The 20,468-nt window shown below is 42.4% G+C and overlaps 1 protein-coding gene across 2 annotated transcripts in view; it reads left to right on the forward strand.

Annotated features, from left to right (window-relative positions):
- Positions 1–20,468, forward strand: part of slc23a2 (solute carrier family 23 member 2) — a 51,744-nt gene that overhangs the window by 24,477 nt on the left and 6,799 nt on the right. For both annotated transcript variants that reach the window (XM_067227888.1, XM_067227889.1), the window contains 4 exons: positions 7,686–7,774; positions 7,990–8,057; positions 8,939–9,120; positions 9,769–9,889. In XM_067227888.1, the coding sequence (XP_067083989.1) occupies positions 7,686–7,774; positions 7,990–8,057; positions 8,939–9,120; positions 9,769–9,889 (460 nt within the window). The remainder of the gene's footprint in view (positions 1–7,685; positions 7,775–7,989; positions 8,058–8,938; positions 9,121–9,768; positions 9,890–20,468) is intronic.

Raw genomic sequence — 20,468 nt, forward strand, 5'->3', positions numbered from 1 at the left:
CACTAGAAATATTGGATCTAGTTTTCTTGGGATCGCATAAGCGTACTGTTGAAAGCTACATAGTAGCTCTTTTTCTTCTATAAAATACATTGACAGCGTGACATTTTGCCACATTTACCTGTTTTACCTTGCCACTATTTCTCATCCAAGTCCGGGTGGAAACGGGAAATGTTATTTTATAACACATAATACACTTATTTAGTTTACCGTATTTTCCGGACTAGGCTGGTCCTATGACTTAGTCACGTGCGGCTTATATATAACAATTTGTGCTGTCAAACGATTAAAATATTTAATCGTGATTAATCGCATTAATGTCATAGTTAACTCGCAATTAATCTAATTTTAATGCTCTTATCAACATGGAAAAGTGGATTGGATTTCTTAGTTAGTGCAAATGTTTTTTTATTGAAAACAACATGGCAACATTGCCTGGCTTTGACGAGGGGGCGAAGAATTCGCACCAGCTGTGTGCTTGGCCATCAAGTGGTATTTCAGACTGGACGTGCTGCGATGATAGCTCAGTTCACAACGACAAAACACACAGATCAATTTGGTCTAGTCAATGGAACCATTTGGCAACTTTTTAAAAGTAACCTTTCCATTGAGGATCTTATTGGCATCCATTTCGGCGTCTCGCGCTCGCTATCCACTCAAAACATAACGTTAGCTTACATTCTCTGCTACTACTCTTTAGCCGGCTCGCAAGCCCAAATAAGTGTGTGCGGCGTGCCTGTTGTTTTGTTTCCGGTCTAGCTAGATCCGGTGTGGTATTTGTAGTTTTTCTAACGTCAGTAGTCTTTGCAACAGCACGTGAAAAAAACTACAAAGTTTGCTAGGCCAAAAAGAACGTTAATCTTGCGGAAAAAAAATTACGCCGTTAAAATGGGTTTGCGTTAACGCCGTTAATAATGCGCTTAATTGACAGCACTAATCAAAATATATATATATATATATATATATTTATATATATATTTCAATGGATTCACTGATATGGAATGAGATCGGGAGCTTGGTGAACTAGCTTATGGGTAACTTGCTTCTTGGACTTGCTAGCTTGTTATGTTAATTTAGCCTATTCAGCCTCCCAGGTATGTTCTTTATGCTATTGTGTAGCTGAATTACTTTTAATGTGTAACGTTAACATACTGGACACCTATTCAGCCTGTTGTTCTGTGTGCTATTGTGTAGTTGAATAACTTGCCTTTCCAGATTAAATGTCTGTTCTTGGTCTTGAATTTTGTGAAATGGCTACGTGGCTAGCTCCCGAGCCACATGGCTCGCCTTGCCACAGGTGTGTTATCTGCTTCCTCCTCTCTTGTGGTTCCCACGGTTTCCCACGTCGCTGGACATACTAGTCCACAATCGGCGAAACATCAGGCAGTCTCTCCCGAAAAGTACTGGTAGGTTCGGGACGACTCGCTCTGGTCCTGTGTGTTGTCCTCTTGTGGTCTGAAGATGGAGGAGGGTAGTAGGGTAGTCCTTGGTCTCCCTGTGAATGCACGTGATGGCAACAGCGTCAGCCAGGAAAAGGGATTGGGCCAAGTCCGGTCGTATCAAGGTCACCATACTCCCGGAGTCCCACAGTGCCGTGTTGTCCTTCCCATAGGCTCTTACCGGAGTGACAGGGGAAGGCGTCTTCTGCATCTCTGTTGCCTCTTCCTCCATCGCCAAATCCTCTCCCTCTCGTTTTCTCCTCTTTTTCTTCACCTTCTTCTCGTAGAAGCTCGCCTTGTCATGCTTCTTCCTCTCGTTCCTCTGGCAGGCTTTCTCCAGGAAGCTAGTCTTCTCCTTGCAGCTTCTCGGCACTTTCTCCACAGCCCAGCACAGTTGTATCAACTTTCCGTGGTGGCCCGCTGCGCAGGACCTCCAAAGCCACTTGCTGTCCTTCCACTAGTTCCACCAGCTGATCTGCGCCCTGTGGGTTAGCTTGGCTTGCTAACTTTTTTGCCTTGTACGGGAGAGCACGTATAAACTTATCGACCACTTTCTCAATAGCAGTGAGCGTCAGCGTCAGCATCGTAAGTCCAATCATTAAATTTTTGTGTCCGGCTGATCAGTGTGTATCCATACCTGCGCATGATTTCTTTTTTCACTCCCTCGTAATTTGCCGCCTGGTCCCCTGTTAGATCTTGGGTTTCTTCTTTGGCTCTCGACGAAGGCGGTCGCATTTTTCTCTCCTCCCTTCCCTGCTTGGCTGTGTCTTGTGTCTTGTCTTGTCTCAAGATACTCTCTCATCATCACTCTCCGAAACTAGAAGCATGGAATTAATTAGCTGGTCTCTCAATGCTATTGACACCATCTTCTCGAAGAGAAGCTCTGGTTCGGGGGAACCCAACTGTCCGGACGGAACGTTCGCAGCTGGCTACACGATGGACGCGTGGGAGAATTGGCGTATCGTGTGTCTAGCGGCGCTTTCCATGGAGGACGTTGAAGACATCTTCATATTCGGAACCATGATTACAGGCTTTCTGCTGTTTGGAATAGGCGCTGGCTTTGTATATCGGAAAATCAAGGAAACAGCTGCAGCCATCAAAAGCCCCGTTAGGCTGCCCGATATGATTGATGCGGTGGGCAGAGTTGTTGGAGCTCAGTCTGTGAACTTACAACGCAGCATTGATTACAACAGGGATAAGTTTGCGGCTCTGCAAAGGAAGATGGAGGACATGGAGACCTTCCTGAAGGGTGGACGTGAAAATTGAGAGCGGCTACTCGTCAAAACAACTACCCCAATCTTATCCACTTATCCACAAGGGAGGAGCAAGATAGGAGACTATCTTGCTCCTCCCTTCCCCTCCCCCACCGACATCTGTGGCTTGGTCTCTGCCCGGGTCATGACCAAGGATGTCTCCTGGCCAACACAATCTGCATAGGGAGAATCAGACTGATTGTGGCCTAGGTTGAGGGCGCCAACCCAGACCTACTCACACATTAACTTTCACCTACTGCAGATATCACCACCCCCCCACCCCCATCCAACGCCTTCGCCTGCTTGTTTCCCCAGGGTGCCTGGCGGGTCTGTGTCCAGCGCCTACCATGGCTGCAGGTCCAGATGCTGCTTGTCTACCCCCCCCCCCCCCCCCCCCCCCCCGTTGCAAGTCACGTGTTGTTGTAAATGTTGTTGTGCTTATGTGCTGAGGTTTTTGTCTGTTCCCACACTGTACTCCTCTAGGAGCATTGTCTGGATGTTGCCTTTTTCTCTCATCCTCTCTCCTCATGTTATGCTGTAACTTTCTAGTTGGCGCCGAAAATGGCTGCCTAGGTAGGCTCTCCTGCCAAAGTAGATTCCTTATCTGTGCAAACTTTCATGGCGAATAAAAACCAATTCTGATTCTGATTGATAGGTCTTCTGTGCCTCTCCAGACAAGAACGGTGCCAATAAGCGAGCCCATTGCTCCTGAGGCAATCCCTCTCTGATGGCCGTCCTTTCAAAAGCTTGTAGATAAGCCTCAATGTCGTCCACCTCGGTCAGCTTCAGTATAAACAAACTGGGTTTGGGTTGAGTAGCCGCTGGGCCTGCCATCACTCTGGCATGGGCGGCTGTTAGCCGGCTGAATTCTGCTCGCAGGAGCGCTGTTCCTCCAGCAGCTCCCGATGCATGCTTTGCTGTGCAATGTTGGTTTCCACCAACTGGTCCAGCAATGCTTCCATAATGCCTTGTTTATTCTTTGAGCTTGTTTAGGTTGCCTGCATTCTCCACCATATGTAGCAGGTTAAGGGGTGTGGGGATTCCACACCATCAAGCTCCATAACAAACCGGCACACACAGTCCACTTTCAATGCAGATTTATCTTTATTCCGTCACATACCACATTGTTTCTGGTCACATGCAACCACACAATCAATTAACTGCTCAACGAGACAGCCTGTCTCGTTGAAGCAGGAAGTCCCTACATGCCTCGGGGGTGGATCGAACGGGCTGCCAGATAACTTCCCTCAATCACCACTTCCCTCACCTCTCCCTGCAGTCTGCCACAATATGTAGCGTTTATCCATCCATGTTTTTCCTACACAGATGCATATGTTTTCATGAGGATGATGGCATTCTTGTATAGAACAGGTATTTCAGTTTGATACACTTTAGTCTCCCTTTTTGACATTTGTTCCCAATGCAATACTTTGAAAATGAAATAAGGTCCATTCTGAAAATGCGTTAGGGGGCTTATATTTTACAAGAATTTTTTGCTTTTGCTGTTGACGATAAAGACGAGTGGGAGATTGGTGGAGTTAATTTAAGTAGCCATTGTCCTGTTTATGAGAGAATCTTTCTTTAAAATGTTGCTGGCACATTATCCGACCATAGGGAGCACATTTGACAGACTACCGTAGGGCTACCATCAAATTTATTTGTATCAAATTGATTTGTATAGCCCTTTTTACATGCAAGCATGTCACAGAGGGCTTCACATACGCCCATAGAACTGCCCCTCAACCGACCTAAACCCTCAAGGAAGACAAGGAAAAAGTCCCAGAAAAACTCAACAGGAGAAAAAATGGAAGAAGCCTTGGGAGGAGCAATTCAGAGAGGGATCCCCTCCTCCAGAGACGGTTGGTGAGAGAGAGGAGCAGAACACAGGCTAAATATAGTCATACAGTGTCGATGGGTTTTGAAACACCAAAATCCATTGTTCAACTTTATAGATGTAGGACAGGACCGGGATACTCGCGACCAGGTCCAGCGTTGGCCGACCGACGACCAGGCAGGTGCTGACAACTCAAACCCCCCACACCACAAGGGATGTGTGTGGGGGGGGGGGGACAGAGAGAGGAGAGCAGGGATTAGAGAATGCCAGGAACAGCTAACAGTTACAGTCATAATAGAATGAGATCCCCACCGGTCAAGTGTGGACTGGTGCAGCAATTTAACAGAGCAAAAAAGGGGTATTTGATGCAGCCCCACACACCAAGACAGCGACAGCCCCCCTCGGTTGGAACATGAAATCTGTTCCAGGGGAAGAGAACTCTAAAATAAGTTATACTTATAGAATAAGGATGGAAACAACCCGTCCCCCGTTGCCTCCAACTAGTAACATACTTACCTTTAACAGTTGTAGAATTGACTAAACAGTAACGTTTTTAACCTAATTTTAAATGTCGAAACAGTATCAGACTCCTTAATTGAGACAGGTAATTTGTTCCAGAGAAGAGGTGCTCTATATGAGAACACCCTACCTCCAGCTGTTTTTTTCTTAATTTTGGGAACCACCAGATAGCCGGCATCTTGAGATCTAAGTGTCCTTGCGGGGCAATAGGGTGCAAGGAGACCGGAGAGGTACAGTGGTGCCAATCCATGCAGAGATTTGTAGGTTAGTAGTAGAACTTTGAAGTCAGCTCTGGCTTGGATAGGAAGCCAGTGTAGAGAGACAAGAGTAGATGTTATGTGATCAAACTTTCTTGTTCTGGTCAATAGTCTAGCAGCAGCATTTTGCACCCGCTGTAAATTCTTTAGGTGGGTAATTGGGAGGCCAGAGAACAACACATTGCAATAGTCCAATCGGGACGTAACAAATGCATGTATTAGTTTTTCAGCATCATCCTTTCATCATTTTGGCAATATTACGTAGATGGAAAAATGCAGTTCTGGTAATTTGCTTAATATGGTACTCAAACGAAAGGTCTGGGTCCATTGTGACTCCTACATTTTTTACCAGCTGGCTTTGAGAGACATTGACGCCATCTAGGTCTAAGGTCAGATTGGGAAAATGATTTCTATATTTTTTAGGACCGAAAATTTGAACCTCGGTTTTATCCGAATTTAGAAGAAGGAAATTTGCAGTCATCCAAGCTCTCAACCTAGAAACACATTTTTCCATAGCATGTGGAAATTCTCCAGACTTTATAGACATATATAGCTGAGTATCATCTGCATAACTGTGAACATTTACCCCAGAGCTTCTAATTATGTTTCCTAAAGGCAGCATATAGAGTGAAAATAACAGAGGGCCTAGAACTGAACCCTGTGGTACTCCGTATTTTACAGTGGAGCTCCTGGATGAGCAGCCATCACAGTGGACAAATTGTGATCTATCAGATAGATACGATCTAAACCACTGAAGTGACGTACCAGAAATCCCAACATAGTTCTCCATACGTTCCAAGAGAATCTCATGATCCACCGTGTCAAAAGCTGCACTTAGGTCTAGAAGAACCAGGACAGAGATAGAACCCCCGTCAGAGGCTAACAGTAGATCATTGACTACCTTGGCTAATGCAGTTTCAGTGCTGTGGTGGAGACGAAATCCAGACTGGAGAGGTTCATAAAGCTGATTTGAAGAGAGGTGCTCAGTGAGCTGTTGTGCCACAGCCTTTTCAAAAAAAAAAATTGGCCTGTAGTTGCTAAGACAACCTGGATCCAGGTTTGTTCTTAATAATGGCTTGTTTGAAATCGTTGGGGACTTGGCCAATACAACAAAATATAGACCTAAGTGGGGAAAAAAACTATTTCTATGGGGCGACCTTTGAATGGAATTGCCCTGAATATAGTTATGTTAACAATAAGTACTACACAAGTTCACTCTAACATCAGCAAGCCAGCATACAGCCCTCTATCTGTACGACATGCTCACCTCAAATAAACTTTTGATGTTCACTTCTAATAAATGACATACTCACCTTAATCTAGAATGTACACTAAATTTAAGGCATATTTACTGAAGGCATATTTATCGACCTGTCATATAAAATAGCAGACGTGGAACTAAAGCCAACAATCAAAAGTGGATACTTGTATGTTTACATGCTAATGCACACTACTCAAGTTCGCTCTAACATCAGCAAGCTAACATACAGCCCTCTGAACGACATGCTCACTTAAAATAAACAAATAAATAAATAAACAATACTTTCACTTCTAATAAAGATATGTTTACCTTGTAAAATCTAGAACATACACTCAATTTAAGGCATATTTACCAAAGGCATACTTACCAACCTATAATGTAACACGTGGAACTTAATTCAGTGTTATAGCCGACGCCATCCTCTTCCAATTAGTATCCTTCGAGTCAGGGGTTGTCAAACATTTTGGGGCCAGGGACCCCTTACAGGGGATAACATTTTCCAAGGACCCTCCATAATCATAACACCCGTTCAGCATACCCGTTGTGCTCTTAAATGGACACAATATGCTTGTTTTATTGGTGCAAATGGTCCCCATCTGTAGATTATTTGATATTTTTTCACTTTTTAATGATACAGCAAAATTGATGGCAAATTATTTAGCGGACCCTCTGGCTATGTTTCGCGGACCCCACATTGAGAACCACTGCAATAAGTATCCTCCTTATTTTTGCATTAAGTACCCATCATGCAACACATCTGTAACCTTTTAGGCATATGTTTTTTCTTTTGGAAACGAGAAGTGCTCATCCAAACAACCTCAAACGTGGCACCACACTTCATTATTTTATTTTTTTTAAAACACTATAAAACATGCGTGCACACACACACACAGATTCCTGTGTGTGTGTGTGCTATAGATTATATATAGATATATATTATATATAGATGCTGCTGCCTAGGGATTGAAGAGATATAACCTCTGTGATAAACTTGTTGAGCTGATGATACTCTTGTGTTCCCGTGTGTGTACTAATGTGTTTATGCAAATATACTGATGTGTTTATTCTGATAATGTGTGTACGTGCTGGTGTGTGTTAATATTCAGATCTTTGTGTGTTTTTTAGGTTGCCCCTGTTCCAGGCCAGTGCATTTGCTTTTCTCGCCCCAGCCAGAGCCATTCTGTCTCTGGAGAAGTGGAAGTGCAACACTACAGGTATACACATGCACACATACGCATACACACACACAAATAGGCAAGATGTTTGACAGCTGAAATTTCTGGGGAATATTTTGGTCTCCTGGTGAAATGAGCTAACATTTTCTCAGCTTCAAAAGGTATTTACCCGGTTATGAATGTGGTTATCAGGTTTGGTGCCAGTATATGTATGCGTGTGTGTGTGTGTGTAATGCCTCCATGTTTCTGTGCAGTGGTCCCCATGCTGAACAGCACAGAGCTTCTAAACACCGAAGAAATCTGGCACCCCCGGATACGAGAGGTGAGTAGGATAAGGAAGGCACGGACAGGAGGGGGCAGAACGGGAGGGGGCTCAATGGGGAAGGATAGAAAAGACTTTGGCTTGTGTGTGTGTGTGTGTGTGTGTGTGTGTGTGTGACGAGCTTTCAAATTGGGTAGAGTAACTAAGTTTGTGAATCATGTCATAATTAAACTGAATCATCATGCATATAATTAGAGAGCAGGACATCATTGAATAATAGGATGAAGTAGGGCTGGGCGATATATCGAATATTAGCGATAATATTGCAATAATTTTGACGACGATGTATAATTGGAACATATTGTGAACATCGAATATACCCAAAAAAAAATTCTGGTCCTTGTGTTGCTTGTGTTTTAAGATCACCGTCTGGCTCCTCTGTGTTCACAGACACACAGACACACACACAGGCACATGGACACTGAACTGAAAATTGCACTCGCACAGGCACTCTCTTTTGCTCTCTTTTTGTCCTGTCACATAAGGACCTCTGCATGAATTGTTCCATGTGAGGTCCATTTTGTCAAGTACCATGTTATGGCAACTGCTTAAATTTGCAGTACACATTTTGTACTTTGTAACAATCGTTGTTCTATCTAAATAGTTTTTGTTGTTTTCTAAAGGAGGCAAAAGAAAATCATGTTTTTTAATTATTTAATAATGCAAACATATCGAGATATTTATCGAATATCGTAAATATATTAAAAAATATATATATATCGCCCAGCCCTAGGAGGAAGAGGGAGGGCTAGAAAGGGAGGAGCGAGAGAGGAGGAGGGCAAGAGAGAGTGAAGGAGATGGAGAGAGGAGGGCAAAGTGGAAGAGGGGGAGAGGAAGGAAAAATGCAAACAAAAATATTAACTGCCCCGCCCTCCTCCCAGATCCAGGGGGCCATCATTGTGTCCTCCCTGATAGAGGTATGCATAGGCGCACTGGGGCTCCCAGGGTTGCTGCTACAGTACATCGGGCCCCTGACCATCACTCCCACCGTGGCCCTCATCGGGCTCTCTGGCTTCCAGCCTGCAGGGGAGCGCGCCGGCAAGCACTGGGGCATCGCCATGATGTACGCATGCACACACCACACACATGCATATACACACAAAAGTATTGGGGGCGACATACATTTTGTGTTTGCAAAGCTTGCTGGGCCTTGGCATAAAATGACTGCTAACATAATTCAGTAAGTCATATCATCAGAACAGGGGAAATTGTGAACTAGTTCTAGCCAGGTGAAATCACTCTATCATTCTGATTGGATTTTAAGAGCAGATTGACTGCTGTAAAAGAGGGGACTTTTTGCATATATTGAAAATGTTCGCCCCCAGAAAGATTAAAGAAATATGAAATGTGCCTTATTGTATTCCAGTATTCTATAGAAACATCTGAAAACTGAAATACTGAACAAGCAAAACACAACATTTGTCATTGCCAAAACTTATGGCCACGACTGTATCACACACACACCTCTCACGTACATCACATGCACAGACTGCACACTTGCACACACTCATAAACACACTTTGTAACCTCACTTACTTTCAACTCTGGAATTATTGGCAGCCCTGACAAAGATGAATAAAAAGTGTTAAAAAAAATGTCACGTTGATTTTTGAATTTGAACAATCCAGCCTTCAATTGAAGTACATTAATTTAGAGAGCAAAAAAATATGTCAATATAATTATTTCTTAATGACTCTTTTCATCCCCCCAGGACTATCTTCTTGGTGCTACTGTTCTCCCAATATGCCAGGAATGTGCAGCTCCCTCTGCCCGTGTACAAGGCTAAGAAAGGCTGGACCTCCTATAGGCTGCAGCTGTTCAAGATGTTCCCCGTAAGATTTACGCATATTCACACACATGTACACATTTAATCTGACATCTTTTACATTTACCATAATGCAACTTACTGTACCACAACACATTGTAAAAGTATTTTTGGCTTGAGCCTTAGTGCACCTTTAAATTTCAGAGGGAGTAAAGCAGCATTCATGTTCGCATTGGACCATTGGGGGGTACAATTGTCATGTGGTTTTTGGAAGGCTCCAACCATTACAATTCTTAAAATATAGCTGCAAGCAGCGATGCGGGTTCCTCCGCAAAATGGCAAAATATTATAAAAATGTACATTGTAGAAGGTCAAGAGTTGTACAACAACAGAGCAAAACTACTTCATGTTTAGCCAACAACAATAGGCTGAATGGGGATTTGAACTCATGAGCATAATCATGAATGTTCTCTGAATGAAATGGTAGAGAACCTCAATGATGCACTATTATCTGTGTTAGACTCTGTTGCACCACTGAAAACCAAAAAGAAGACCACAAGCAGAACCTCCCCATGGCTGAGAAAAAAAAAAGAAAAGTGAAACGAAAAGAAAATGCTGCGCAGCAGAGAGAAAATGGAGGAAAACAAAGATCACTATCCACTACAATATCTACAAAGATACACTAACCACCTATAACAAAACCATCTGTCTAGCAAGGGAAAAATATTTTTCCAGTTCTCTTCTCCACCATTGACCAGCTGCTAAACACTGTCCCTGCCCCCCCATCCATCCTCAGCAGTTAAATGTGAAGAGCTTGCTTTGTTCTTCAAGAACAAAATAACTTCGATCAGAGCTAGTATCATTACTAGTGGAGGTGAAACTGACATCAGTAGACCCAGCAAAATAACCATGAGCACATTTACATGTATCACACTAAGTGAACTTTCGAAAATCATCAGCGAATGTAACTCCACAACCTCAGATATTGATCCTATACCCACAACATTCTTTAAGCGAGTGTTTGATAGTGTCTCAGGTCCGGTGCTAGAGATTATAAACACATCCCTTAGAACCGGCGTCTTCCCAGATGCCTTCAAAACAGCTGTTGTAAAACCCCTATTAAAGAAACCCAAATTGGATAACAGTACACTTGCAAATTACAGAGCAATATAAAACCTTCCATTTATTAGTATAGTACTGGAAAAAGATAGTATTAGTCCAATTAAATTATTTTCTTGAAGAAAATAACATCCTGGAAGTCTCGCAGTCAGGTTTCAGGAAATATCACACTACTGAAAGTACTTTTTTTTTCTTTATGTCGCCGAGTGGTAACATATAATCAGAGAACATAACATAGATTTCCATAGCTATTCGGATGACACACAACTATATATATCCACTGAAACCAACGATGCAACAGCCATAAATTCCATTACCAACTGCTTGTCAGCAATAAACAAATGGATGAATGATAACTTTCTTAAATTAAATGAAAACAAAACTGAAGTCCTACTATGTGGCCCCAAATCCAAAAGAGAGATGCTAACTAAGAGTCTAGGAGGTTTAACCCCATGGCTTAAACCAGAGGTGACAAGTGTTGGTGTAATCCTGGACTCAGATTTGAATTTCAACTCTCACATTAATAGTGACCAAAACAGCTTTCTTTCACCTGGGGAATATAGCGAAGGTACGAGCATTCATAAACCAATATGATGCAGAGAAGTTAATTCATGCTTTTATATCCAGCCGGCTGGACTACTGTAACGCACTTTTCGCTGGTCTTCCCAGGAAAACCACTGAAAGACTACAGCTCATTCAAAATTATGCAGCTAGATTATTAACCAAAACTAAAAGGAGAGAACACATTAGTCCTGTCCTAGCTACTTTACACTGGCTCCCTGTTACCTTCAGAATTGACTTTAAAGGTTTTTGGATGCTTTTATATAGGCCTTAGTGGTCCCCTAATGCTGTATCAGAAGTCTCTTTCCCGAAATTCAGCCTTGGTGCAGAATTATAGCCAAAACTAGCAGTCCCACAAGGAGCTTTCCTCAGAACACGCTGTTTTGGTGTCTGTAGCTTTAAATGCTAATGAGGAGCGGAGGGGCGGCACCATGCGCTAATGTTTACAATGGATGTATCGCTGTGACTGTAACCCCATTGCTGTAAGATGCCTCGAATTTGCCCATTCTCATCTGATAACCCTGGTTTGCAGAGGTACACACTCAGTCATTTCAATGACGGGAAAGGCGGATATCGCGCACGCCATAACACCAACAGCAGAACGGTTATCCAAATAACAAAGAAGTGTACAACAATCACGTTACAGCATGTGTATTCAAACACATACTTGATGCTATCTAGCTTTCCATTAGCGACAGTAACTCAGCTGTTAGCTGCAGAGCTAATGTTACAGCCACATTCTAAGGGTAGCAAGCTAGGTAACCATATACAGTAAAGCTACAAAATTATATAGCGTTAGTTAATTTACTTGTCCGAGGTTAGTAGCTGGACGAAGGAAAGTTAGTACTGATCCAGAATATAATTTCAGCAAGGACAGTTTTGTATTAGCTCAAGTTGAGGAAACAGTCGTGGCTGAAGTGTTTTGGCGCAGACATACAAAACAAATGCGCCTACAACAGAAGTTGTGTAGGCGCATTTCCAGAGAAAATAAAATTAAGACACTGGGTCTTCAGAGGCTCGGATGAAGGAACCGTAAAAATATTTTTGTTTTCCTTTGTACATCCAAACTCTCTATCCTCTCTGCTACACACCAACTGTTGACATTGTATGAATAGAAAGGGCAGAGTATTAGCTTTGGTCAGCTTTGGGACAAAGGTTAAGAAACGGTTGACATTTCAAGGTGAAATTGCATGAAATTGCGCATGGTATTTTAGAATGATGTCATCCTGTTTAACTAAACAGATAATCAAAATTATGACAGGCCAAAATGTTGGCTGTATTCGAACCTACGACCTTATACTTGCAGGTCACCATCCCAGCCTGTTGAGCTTTATTCAGTGTTGAATATTGTCATGTTCCGTTACTGTATAAAAAAGTAAGCCGTTTCTCCTGTGGTAAGCGTTGTTAGATTCAGCCAAAGTTGAAACTGCTCTAATTCAATCATATCTTTACATACCAAGGTGAAATTGTTTATGGTACTTCAGAGTGATGTCATCTTGAACCCTATTAGGTTTGAAAAACCATCAGCCAAATTATATTAGATTTTTTGACACAAAGAAATTGAGGCAATGTGGACATTTACATAAATAATCTCTTTCAGCCATTTTTGTATTTGATTCAACTGTCTTAAGTAACGTTTTTAAATACATCAATGATACATATCTATACAAAATGAAGTCAATTTGACCTTTTGTTGAAGAGATCGATTTAGAAGGTTTTTGCAAAATGTCGCTGTACAGGAAAATCCATCATGGCGGACTTTATGTCCTTGAGGCTTTTTTGTTCCCTATGAGAAATAAGGCAAGTATACCAATTTTCAGGCATTTTGGAGTAATGGGGCACTGGGGAAATCCCGTAGACTTTGGGCGTGGCTTATATCGCCACCTATGGGCTTACGTGGGCCTCTAGCCGTCTGGGAGTAGTGAGTGACCTGGTTTTGTTTTTAAGTGGGGGCTTAATGATTGCTTGTTGAAGGTATCAGGGACTTGCCAGATACAATAGCAATAATAACTAGAGAGGGTACAATTTCTGGGGAAATTGTAGGGTGTGCTTGCTTGCGTCGGTTGCACAGGGGTCCGTTTTTGAATGACATTTTTACAACTGATATTTCTGTATATTTTATATAAAAATGCATACTTATTATTTATAAAGATGACATAGATTTTGGCTGCTCATTTACAACTGAAAATACGAGTGAAGTGTAGAATGAAATAGATGTCTTCTCATTTCCCCTCCAAGAGGCAGCCTCATCGTTGAAACAAAACGAATAAATTGGGCAGACCGGTGTAAAAATTGACCTAATCTCTATGACTTAAACGTCATTTTAAGTTTTTCCCTTCTCATGATATTTTCAGGCATTTAGCCTACTCATTGCATTCATTCATTAATAAAGAACCCCCTTTGAAGATTATTGTACGACGTTACCCGGCAGTAGAAGATGGAATCGCGATTCAAACAGTACCATCTGCTAACTGAAAATATGCCCCCCAAAACGTAAATAAGCTTGACATTTATTTAGTGGAAAATCGCTCATTCATAAAAAGCTTAGTGGTAGCGATCATTGTCAGTAACAACGCAAAATGCGATATAGCCCTGTGTGGAGAAGCTGCCCCGGTAAATTGTACTACTACGGTACAGGGTGTCAGGTGGCTGAGCGGTGAGGGAGTCGGACTAGTAATCCGAAGGTTGCCAGTTCGATTCCCGGTCATGCCAACTGACGTTGTGTCCTTGGGCAAGGCACTTCACCCTACTTGCCTCGGGGTAATGTCCCTGTACTTACTGTAAGTCGCTCTGGATAAGAGCGTCTGCTAAATGACTAAATGTAAATGTAAATGTAAATGTAAATGTACAGTACTAGACTACTGCTGTGTTCGTCTTGGTAGCGATTGCGTTGGTTGAATTGGATTTAACGTTCCGTTGTACGGTTTAAGCTTAAATGAATTATTTTCATGAACAGATTGACAACGTTTAGGCTGTGGCAATGAAGTTCAGGTTAGTAGTTAGACTTTTGATTTAAGTAAGGGGAGTGCCGAACATGTTCTGTCGCCGTTTGACTTCCTAAACAGCTGTGTAGTGTAGATGTTTTTGTAGTGTGTCTCACGTAAGCTACAGCGTTGCAGTGAGCTACACTGGTTTGAAACCACAGGTAATGGTAATTTCACCAACAAGTCGTTTACTAATGTCAGAATAAACCCTACAACGAAAATGTATATGTGAGGAATGTTTATTTTAACGATTGAAAACAGATAACGCTACATCATAGACCACTGTAGTATGTGTTGCCCGGGCAACACAGGCTAATGTCATGATGCTAATACTTCAGTGAAATAGTAGACTACTGTTTCCGAAAGTAGATGTACTTCCTTAATAATATCAGCTTATACTGTACATTACACATGACAATTGTGTGTCATATCACAAAGTAAAATGAGTAAATAGTTATCACCCTGGCCTCTTTGCTTGTGGCGTTCCTGCAGCTGCCTTGCAGTAAAGCTATAGTTAGCCTAGCTATCCCCCAAGTTAACAGATGCGAAACGAATGTTCTGCTACAGGTAGTCACGCATGTTTTTGTGACGTTAGTGACGTAGTGATGTTAGTAACGTCAGTGACTGTGGCTAGCAAATTAGCCACCGTTAGCTTCACTTTTCACCACAAAAACGCAATTTCTACTTAAACCATGCAACGGAACGTAAATAAAAATACAACCAACGCAATCGCTACCAAGACGAACCTTTTGACACCGCCGTTGTGTATGTAGTCCAAATATTGACTGATTCTTAGGGGGGCGAAAATAAATAATAATAATAAATATATATGTGAGAGAACAAAGGTTGTGCTCTCGCCGAAGGCTTGAGCACACCCAATAATAATAGGCATGAGTGGTCTAATAAGAGATCAGGTGGCTGAGCGGTGAGGGAATCGGGCTAGTAATCCGAAAGTTGCCAGTTCGATTCCCGGTCATGCAAACTGACGTTGTGTCCTTGGGCAAGGCACTTCACCCTACTTGCCTCGGGGGGAATGTCCCTGTACTTACTGTAAGTCGCTCTGGATAAGAGCGTCTGCTAAATGTAAATGTAATAACAGGAAGAAGTTGCTTACAAAGTTTGGCAGGATGGGGGTCGAGAACACAGCTGGTGGGTTTAGATGATTCTATTATCTTGATTAATGCTTCAATAAGGTTGAAGTAAATGAGAGCCTCAGCATGCAGCATGCTTGGTGAAAGAGGGATAGTCTGTTATTTTTCCCTGAATATGTAGATTTTGTGGTCAAAGAAATTCCAGAAAATCATCAGGTTCTCTCTAGCCATCATAGATGGGTATTCTGGTCCTGATGAAGGATGCATATACTCCAAAAGAATCTAATGACAACTTTTTTTTCCACAGGTACACTTGCACTTATAGCGGTTCATGTTGTTTAATTGTAACTTGTTTAACTACATGCTCTTATGGTTCTTCCCTTTGGCACTTACTTTGGTTGTTCACAATGTGTGCTTCATGTTTTGGCTACTCGCAATGTTTTTGTGGCTATCTTGTTGTTATGATCAGTGACCTATGCACTTTGTAAAGCTCTCTCTTGGAAGTCGCTTTGGATAAAAGCGTCTGCTAAATGAATAAATGTAAATGTAATGATATATTGAGAATCATACTCACATTTTTGGCTTTATCATTCAGTGAATTTTTTGGGACGTTGAGTGTTTCATGCGCTCCTGGTAAGTTGTTCTAGGGTTATAGGCCTGTTCCAAGGTTGTGTTTGAGGTTATGAAATGGATAGTAATGGTTTTGAAACTCTAGGGCTCTGACATAGTTCCATTTTGAAGGTAACCAGAAAGTGTTCTAATAGTGTAGGATTGTGGGGGAAACTATAAGGTTCCGTATGTGAGACCTACATTACATAGACAGAAGTATTGGGACACCTACATATGATACGTACAGGAGCTTTTATGACATCCCATACTATATCCAAAGGCATTAATATGGAGTTGGTCCCCCCACATGAGCATTAGGGAGTTTGGGCACTGCTGTTGGGTGATTAGACCGAACGGCATCTCTGTCTCTCCAGCCACCCTCAAGCACTGCGCTGACCAGCTGTCTCCGGTGTTTACCTACATCTTTAACACCTCCCTTGAGACATGCCATGTGCCAGCCTGTCTCAAGTCCTCCACCATCATCCCTGTGCCCAAAAAGCCAAGGCCAACAGGACATAATGACTACAGACCCGTCGCCCTGACCTCTGTGGTAATGAAGTCTTTCGAGCGCCTGGTGCTGGCACACCTTAAATCCATCACTGACCCTCTACTGGACCCCCTGCAGTTTGCCTACAGAGCCAACAGGTCTGTGGACGATGCAGTTAACATGGCCCTCCACTTCACCCTACAGCACCTGGACTCCCCAGCATCCTATGCCAGGATCCTGTTTGTGGACTTCAGCTCTGCCTTCAATACCATCATCCCCGCCCTGCTTCAGGACAAGCTCTCCCAGCTGAACGTGCCTGATTCCACCTGCAGGTGGAACACAAGTCTCTGACTCCCAGTCCATCAGCACCGGATCACCTCAGGGCTGCGTCCTTTCTCCTCTGCTCTTCTCCCTGTACACCAACAGTTGCACCTCCAGTCATCCGTCCGTCAAACTCCTGAAGTTTGCGGACGACACCACCCTTATTGGGCTCATCTCTGGTGGAGACAAGTCTGATTATAGGTGGGAAGCGGTCAACCTGGTGACCTGGAGCAGCCAGAACAACTTAGAGCTCAATGCTCTTAAGACAGTGGAGATGGTTGTGGACTTCAGGAGGAACACAGCCCCACTCACCCCCATCACCCTGTGTGACTCCCCAGTCAACAATGTGGAGTCCTTCCGCTTCCTGGGCACTATCCTCTCCCAGGACCTCAAGTGGGAACTGAACATCAGCTCCCTCATCAAGAAAGCACAACAGAGGATGTACTTGGAAGTCGCTTTGGATAAAAGCGTCTGCTAAATGAAAAATGAATAAATGTACTTCCTTCGGCAGCTGAAGAAGTTCAACCTGCCAAAGACAATGATGGTGCACTTCTACTCAGCCATCATTGAGTTCATCCTCACCTCCTCCATCACCGTCTGGTACGCTGCTGCCACTGCCAAGGACAAGAGCAGACTGCAGCGTATCATCCGCACTGCTGAGAAGGTGATTGGCTGCAATCTGCCTACCCTCGAGGACCTGCACACCTCGAGGACCTTGAGGCGAGCGAGGAAGATTGTGGCCGACTCCTCCCACCCTGGACACTCCCTGTTTCAGTCACTCCCCTCCGGCAGAAAGCTGCGGTCCATCAGGACCAATACCTCACGCCACAAAAACGGTTTCTTCCCTTCCACTGTTGGCCTCTTCAACAAGGCCAAGGGACCACACTGACTCTAATGACTTCTTGCTTAAAACACTCTGCTTTTTGCACTGCATTACAATAATTGTATCTTGTACATTTGTATTTTTTGTAATATTTGTATTTTTATATTGTAATTTACGGCAACTTATATTTTATTTTATTGTATATTTAATTATATTCTAATCCCACTTAGTACTGCTACTTTATGTACCCTTAGTATAGATAGTCCACATATTAAAATTTTAGGTATGTTTATTGTATGCACCTTCCTGCCAAAGTAAATTCCTTGTCTGTGCAAACTGTCATGGCGAATAAATCCCATTCTGATTCTGATTCTGATGGCGTTATCCTAAATGTGTTTGATGGTGTTTAGGTCAGGGGTCTGTGCAGGCCAGTCAAGTGTTGTTTTTGTTAGTATTCTTATTATTATTTTTCCTCTTCTCCATGAAATGGCTCAATATCTCAAAGTCCTTGACCCGATTTTTTCAAATTTGTCCCAATGATACAACAGGTCATTCACTACTCCCTGACCGCTAATGGTCCACATATGCCAATAGTTGGCGCTATAAGCCACACCCAAAGTCTTCTTGCGCCCCATTACTCCAAAGTGCCTTCTCCTCATAAACCATAGATCCAATCGACTTGACATTTGTTACAGATGTGTAGAATTCATGTCTTTATATAGGGTGAAATGGAATAAGAAATGCAATACAAAATGGCTGAAAGGATTGTATTTATGTAAATGTCCACATTGCCTCAATATCTTTGTGTCAATAAATCAAATTTAATTGTGACTGATGGTTTTTCAAACCTAATAGGGCTCAAGATGACATCACTCTGAAGTACCATAAACAATTTCACCTTGATATGTCAAAAGATCACTGATTTACAGCTGTTTAAACTTCAAACAATGTGTTACAGGAGAAACGGCTTCCTTTTTTATACAGTAACTGACCTCGTTACCTCCCTACACTGAGAATAGCTCAATGGGCTGGGATGGTGTCCTTCAAAGTGTAAGGTCACAGGTTTCAAATCCAGCCACAGCCTTTGGGCCTGTCATGATATTGATTATCTGTTTAGTTAAACAGGATGACATAATTCTGAAATACCATGTGCAATTTCACACAATTTCACCTTGAAATGTCAACCTTTGTCCCAAAGATGACCAAAGCTATTACTCTGGCTTTTCTATTCATATAAACTCAACAGTTGGTGTGTAGCAGAGAGGATAGAGAGACTGATTTGTAATGTTATGCTCATGAGTTCAAATCCTCATTCAGCCTATTGTTGTTGGCCAAACATGAAGTAGTTTTTCTCTCTTGTTGTCCAACTCTTGACCTTCTACAATGTACATTTTTATCATATTTTTCCATTTTGCGGATTTCTTGCGATATCTCAACTTTACACAGGCCACAAATGTTTCCAATATTCACCAATTTGGCACAGATGATCTTCAGACTATGCCTCACAAAAGTAACTAGAAAGATTTTGATTCGCCCAACCATTTGTCCTTTACACTTTGCAGCTGCATTTTATTGGCTGTATCTCAGTAATCATTTGTCTGATTGTAACCAAACTGGGATCCATGGTTGCCACGAGGAGGCCTACAGTGTTTGGCACTAATTGGCCATGTGGTGGCCATCTGGCACTATACCAGAAAATCACTTTATATGCTAATTTCTCTTGAATGCATATTTCAACCAAACTTTGTGTGTTGCACAAGTGCCATGGAAGCTGTTGGAGCCATTAACAGAGTTTGTACGGGTGCTGGAAATCCTTGAATAAATGTGTTTTCAAGGTTTGAAAAGTGCTTGAAACTGCTTGAAATTGTAACTGCATTGCCTTCAAAATAATTTGCTGTCTTACTGAATAGTTCACTTTTTACATCAAATGTCTTTTTTGGTCAAATTGCTTTTGCAAACAACAAAAACAACTCTGCATGATTCTGCAAGTGTGGCTATAGTGTGATCTGCCAGTCTTTTTTGATGCGTGCCCCCTGATGGAACAGCAGGAGGTGTCAACATGCCAGTTAGACTACATTTATTTAAGCTAGCTGGCAAATTCACATACTAATGATTTTCGGGAGGCGGAGGGATGTAAAAGAATTGTTAAGCAAAATCGACTCAAACAACGTACTGATGAAGTAAACGAGATTTTTTGTTGCCAGCCTCACTGCTGTGTACAATTCGGGACCAGGCTCAACGTTTGGCAAGGCGCAACGTTTAACAGGTAGGGCAGTTTGAAAAGAATTCCGCCACCAAGTAGTAAACAATTGCACACAGCAGTGAGGGCCTTCCTGTTTAGACAGCTAGATTCAGTGATTCTAAATGGGAGTTTTTTTGCAAGAGTGCCATCGTGAGCTTGCTTGCTTTCTGTATAGGATTTATTCCATATACAATGATTTATTCCCAATTTGAATAACCGTTATGTTTTCATGCTACAAAAATAACCAATGTAAGAATGTCAAGAATGACGCTAACCCTTTCATCACACATAGAAATAGGGATGCGTATTGATAAGATTTTAACGATTCTGACTCCTTATCGATTTGATTCCTTATCGATTCTCTTATCGATGTTCCCCTCTACAGCCAACTAGGTCTGTGCGTCCTGCA

Source organism: Osmerus mordax, chromosome 24, assembly GCF_038355195.1.
Source record: "Osmerus mordax isolate fOsmMor3 chromosome 24, fOsmMor3.pri, whole genome shotgun sequence".
Lineage (NCBI taxonomy): Eukaryota > Metazoa > Chordata > Actinopteri > Osmeriformes > Osmeridae > Osmerus > Osmerus mordax.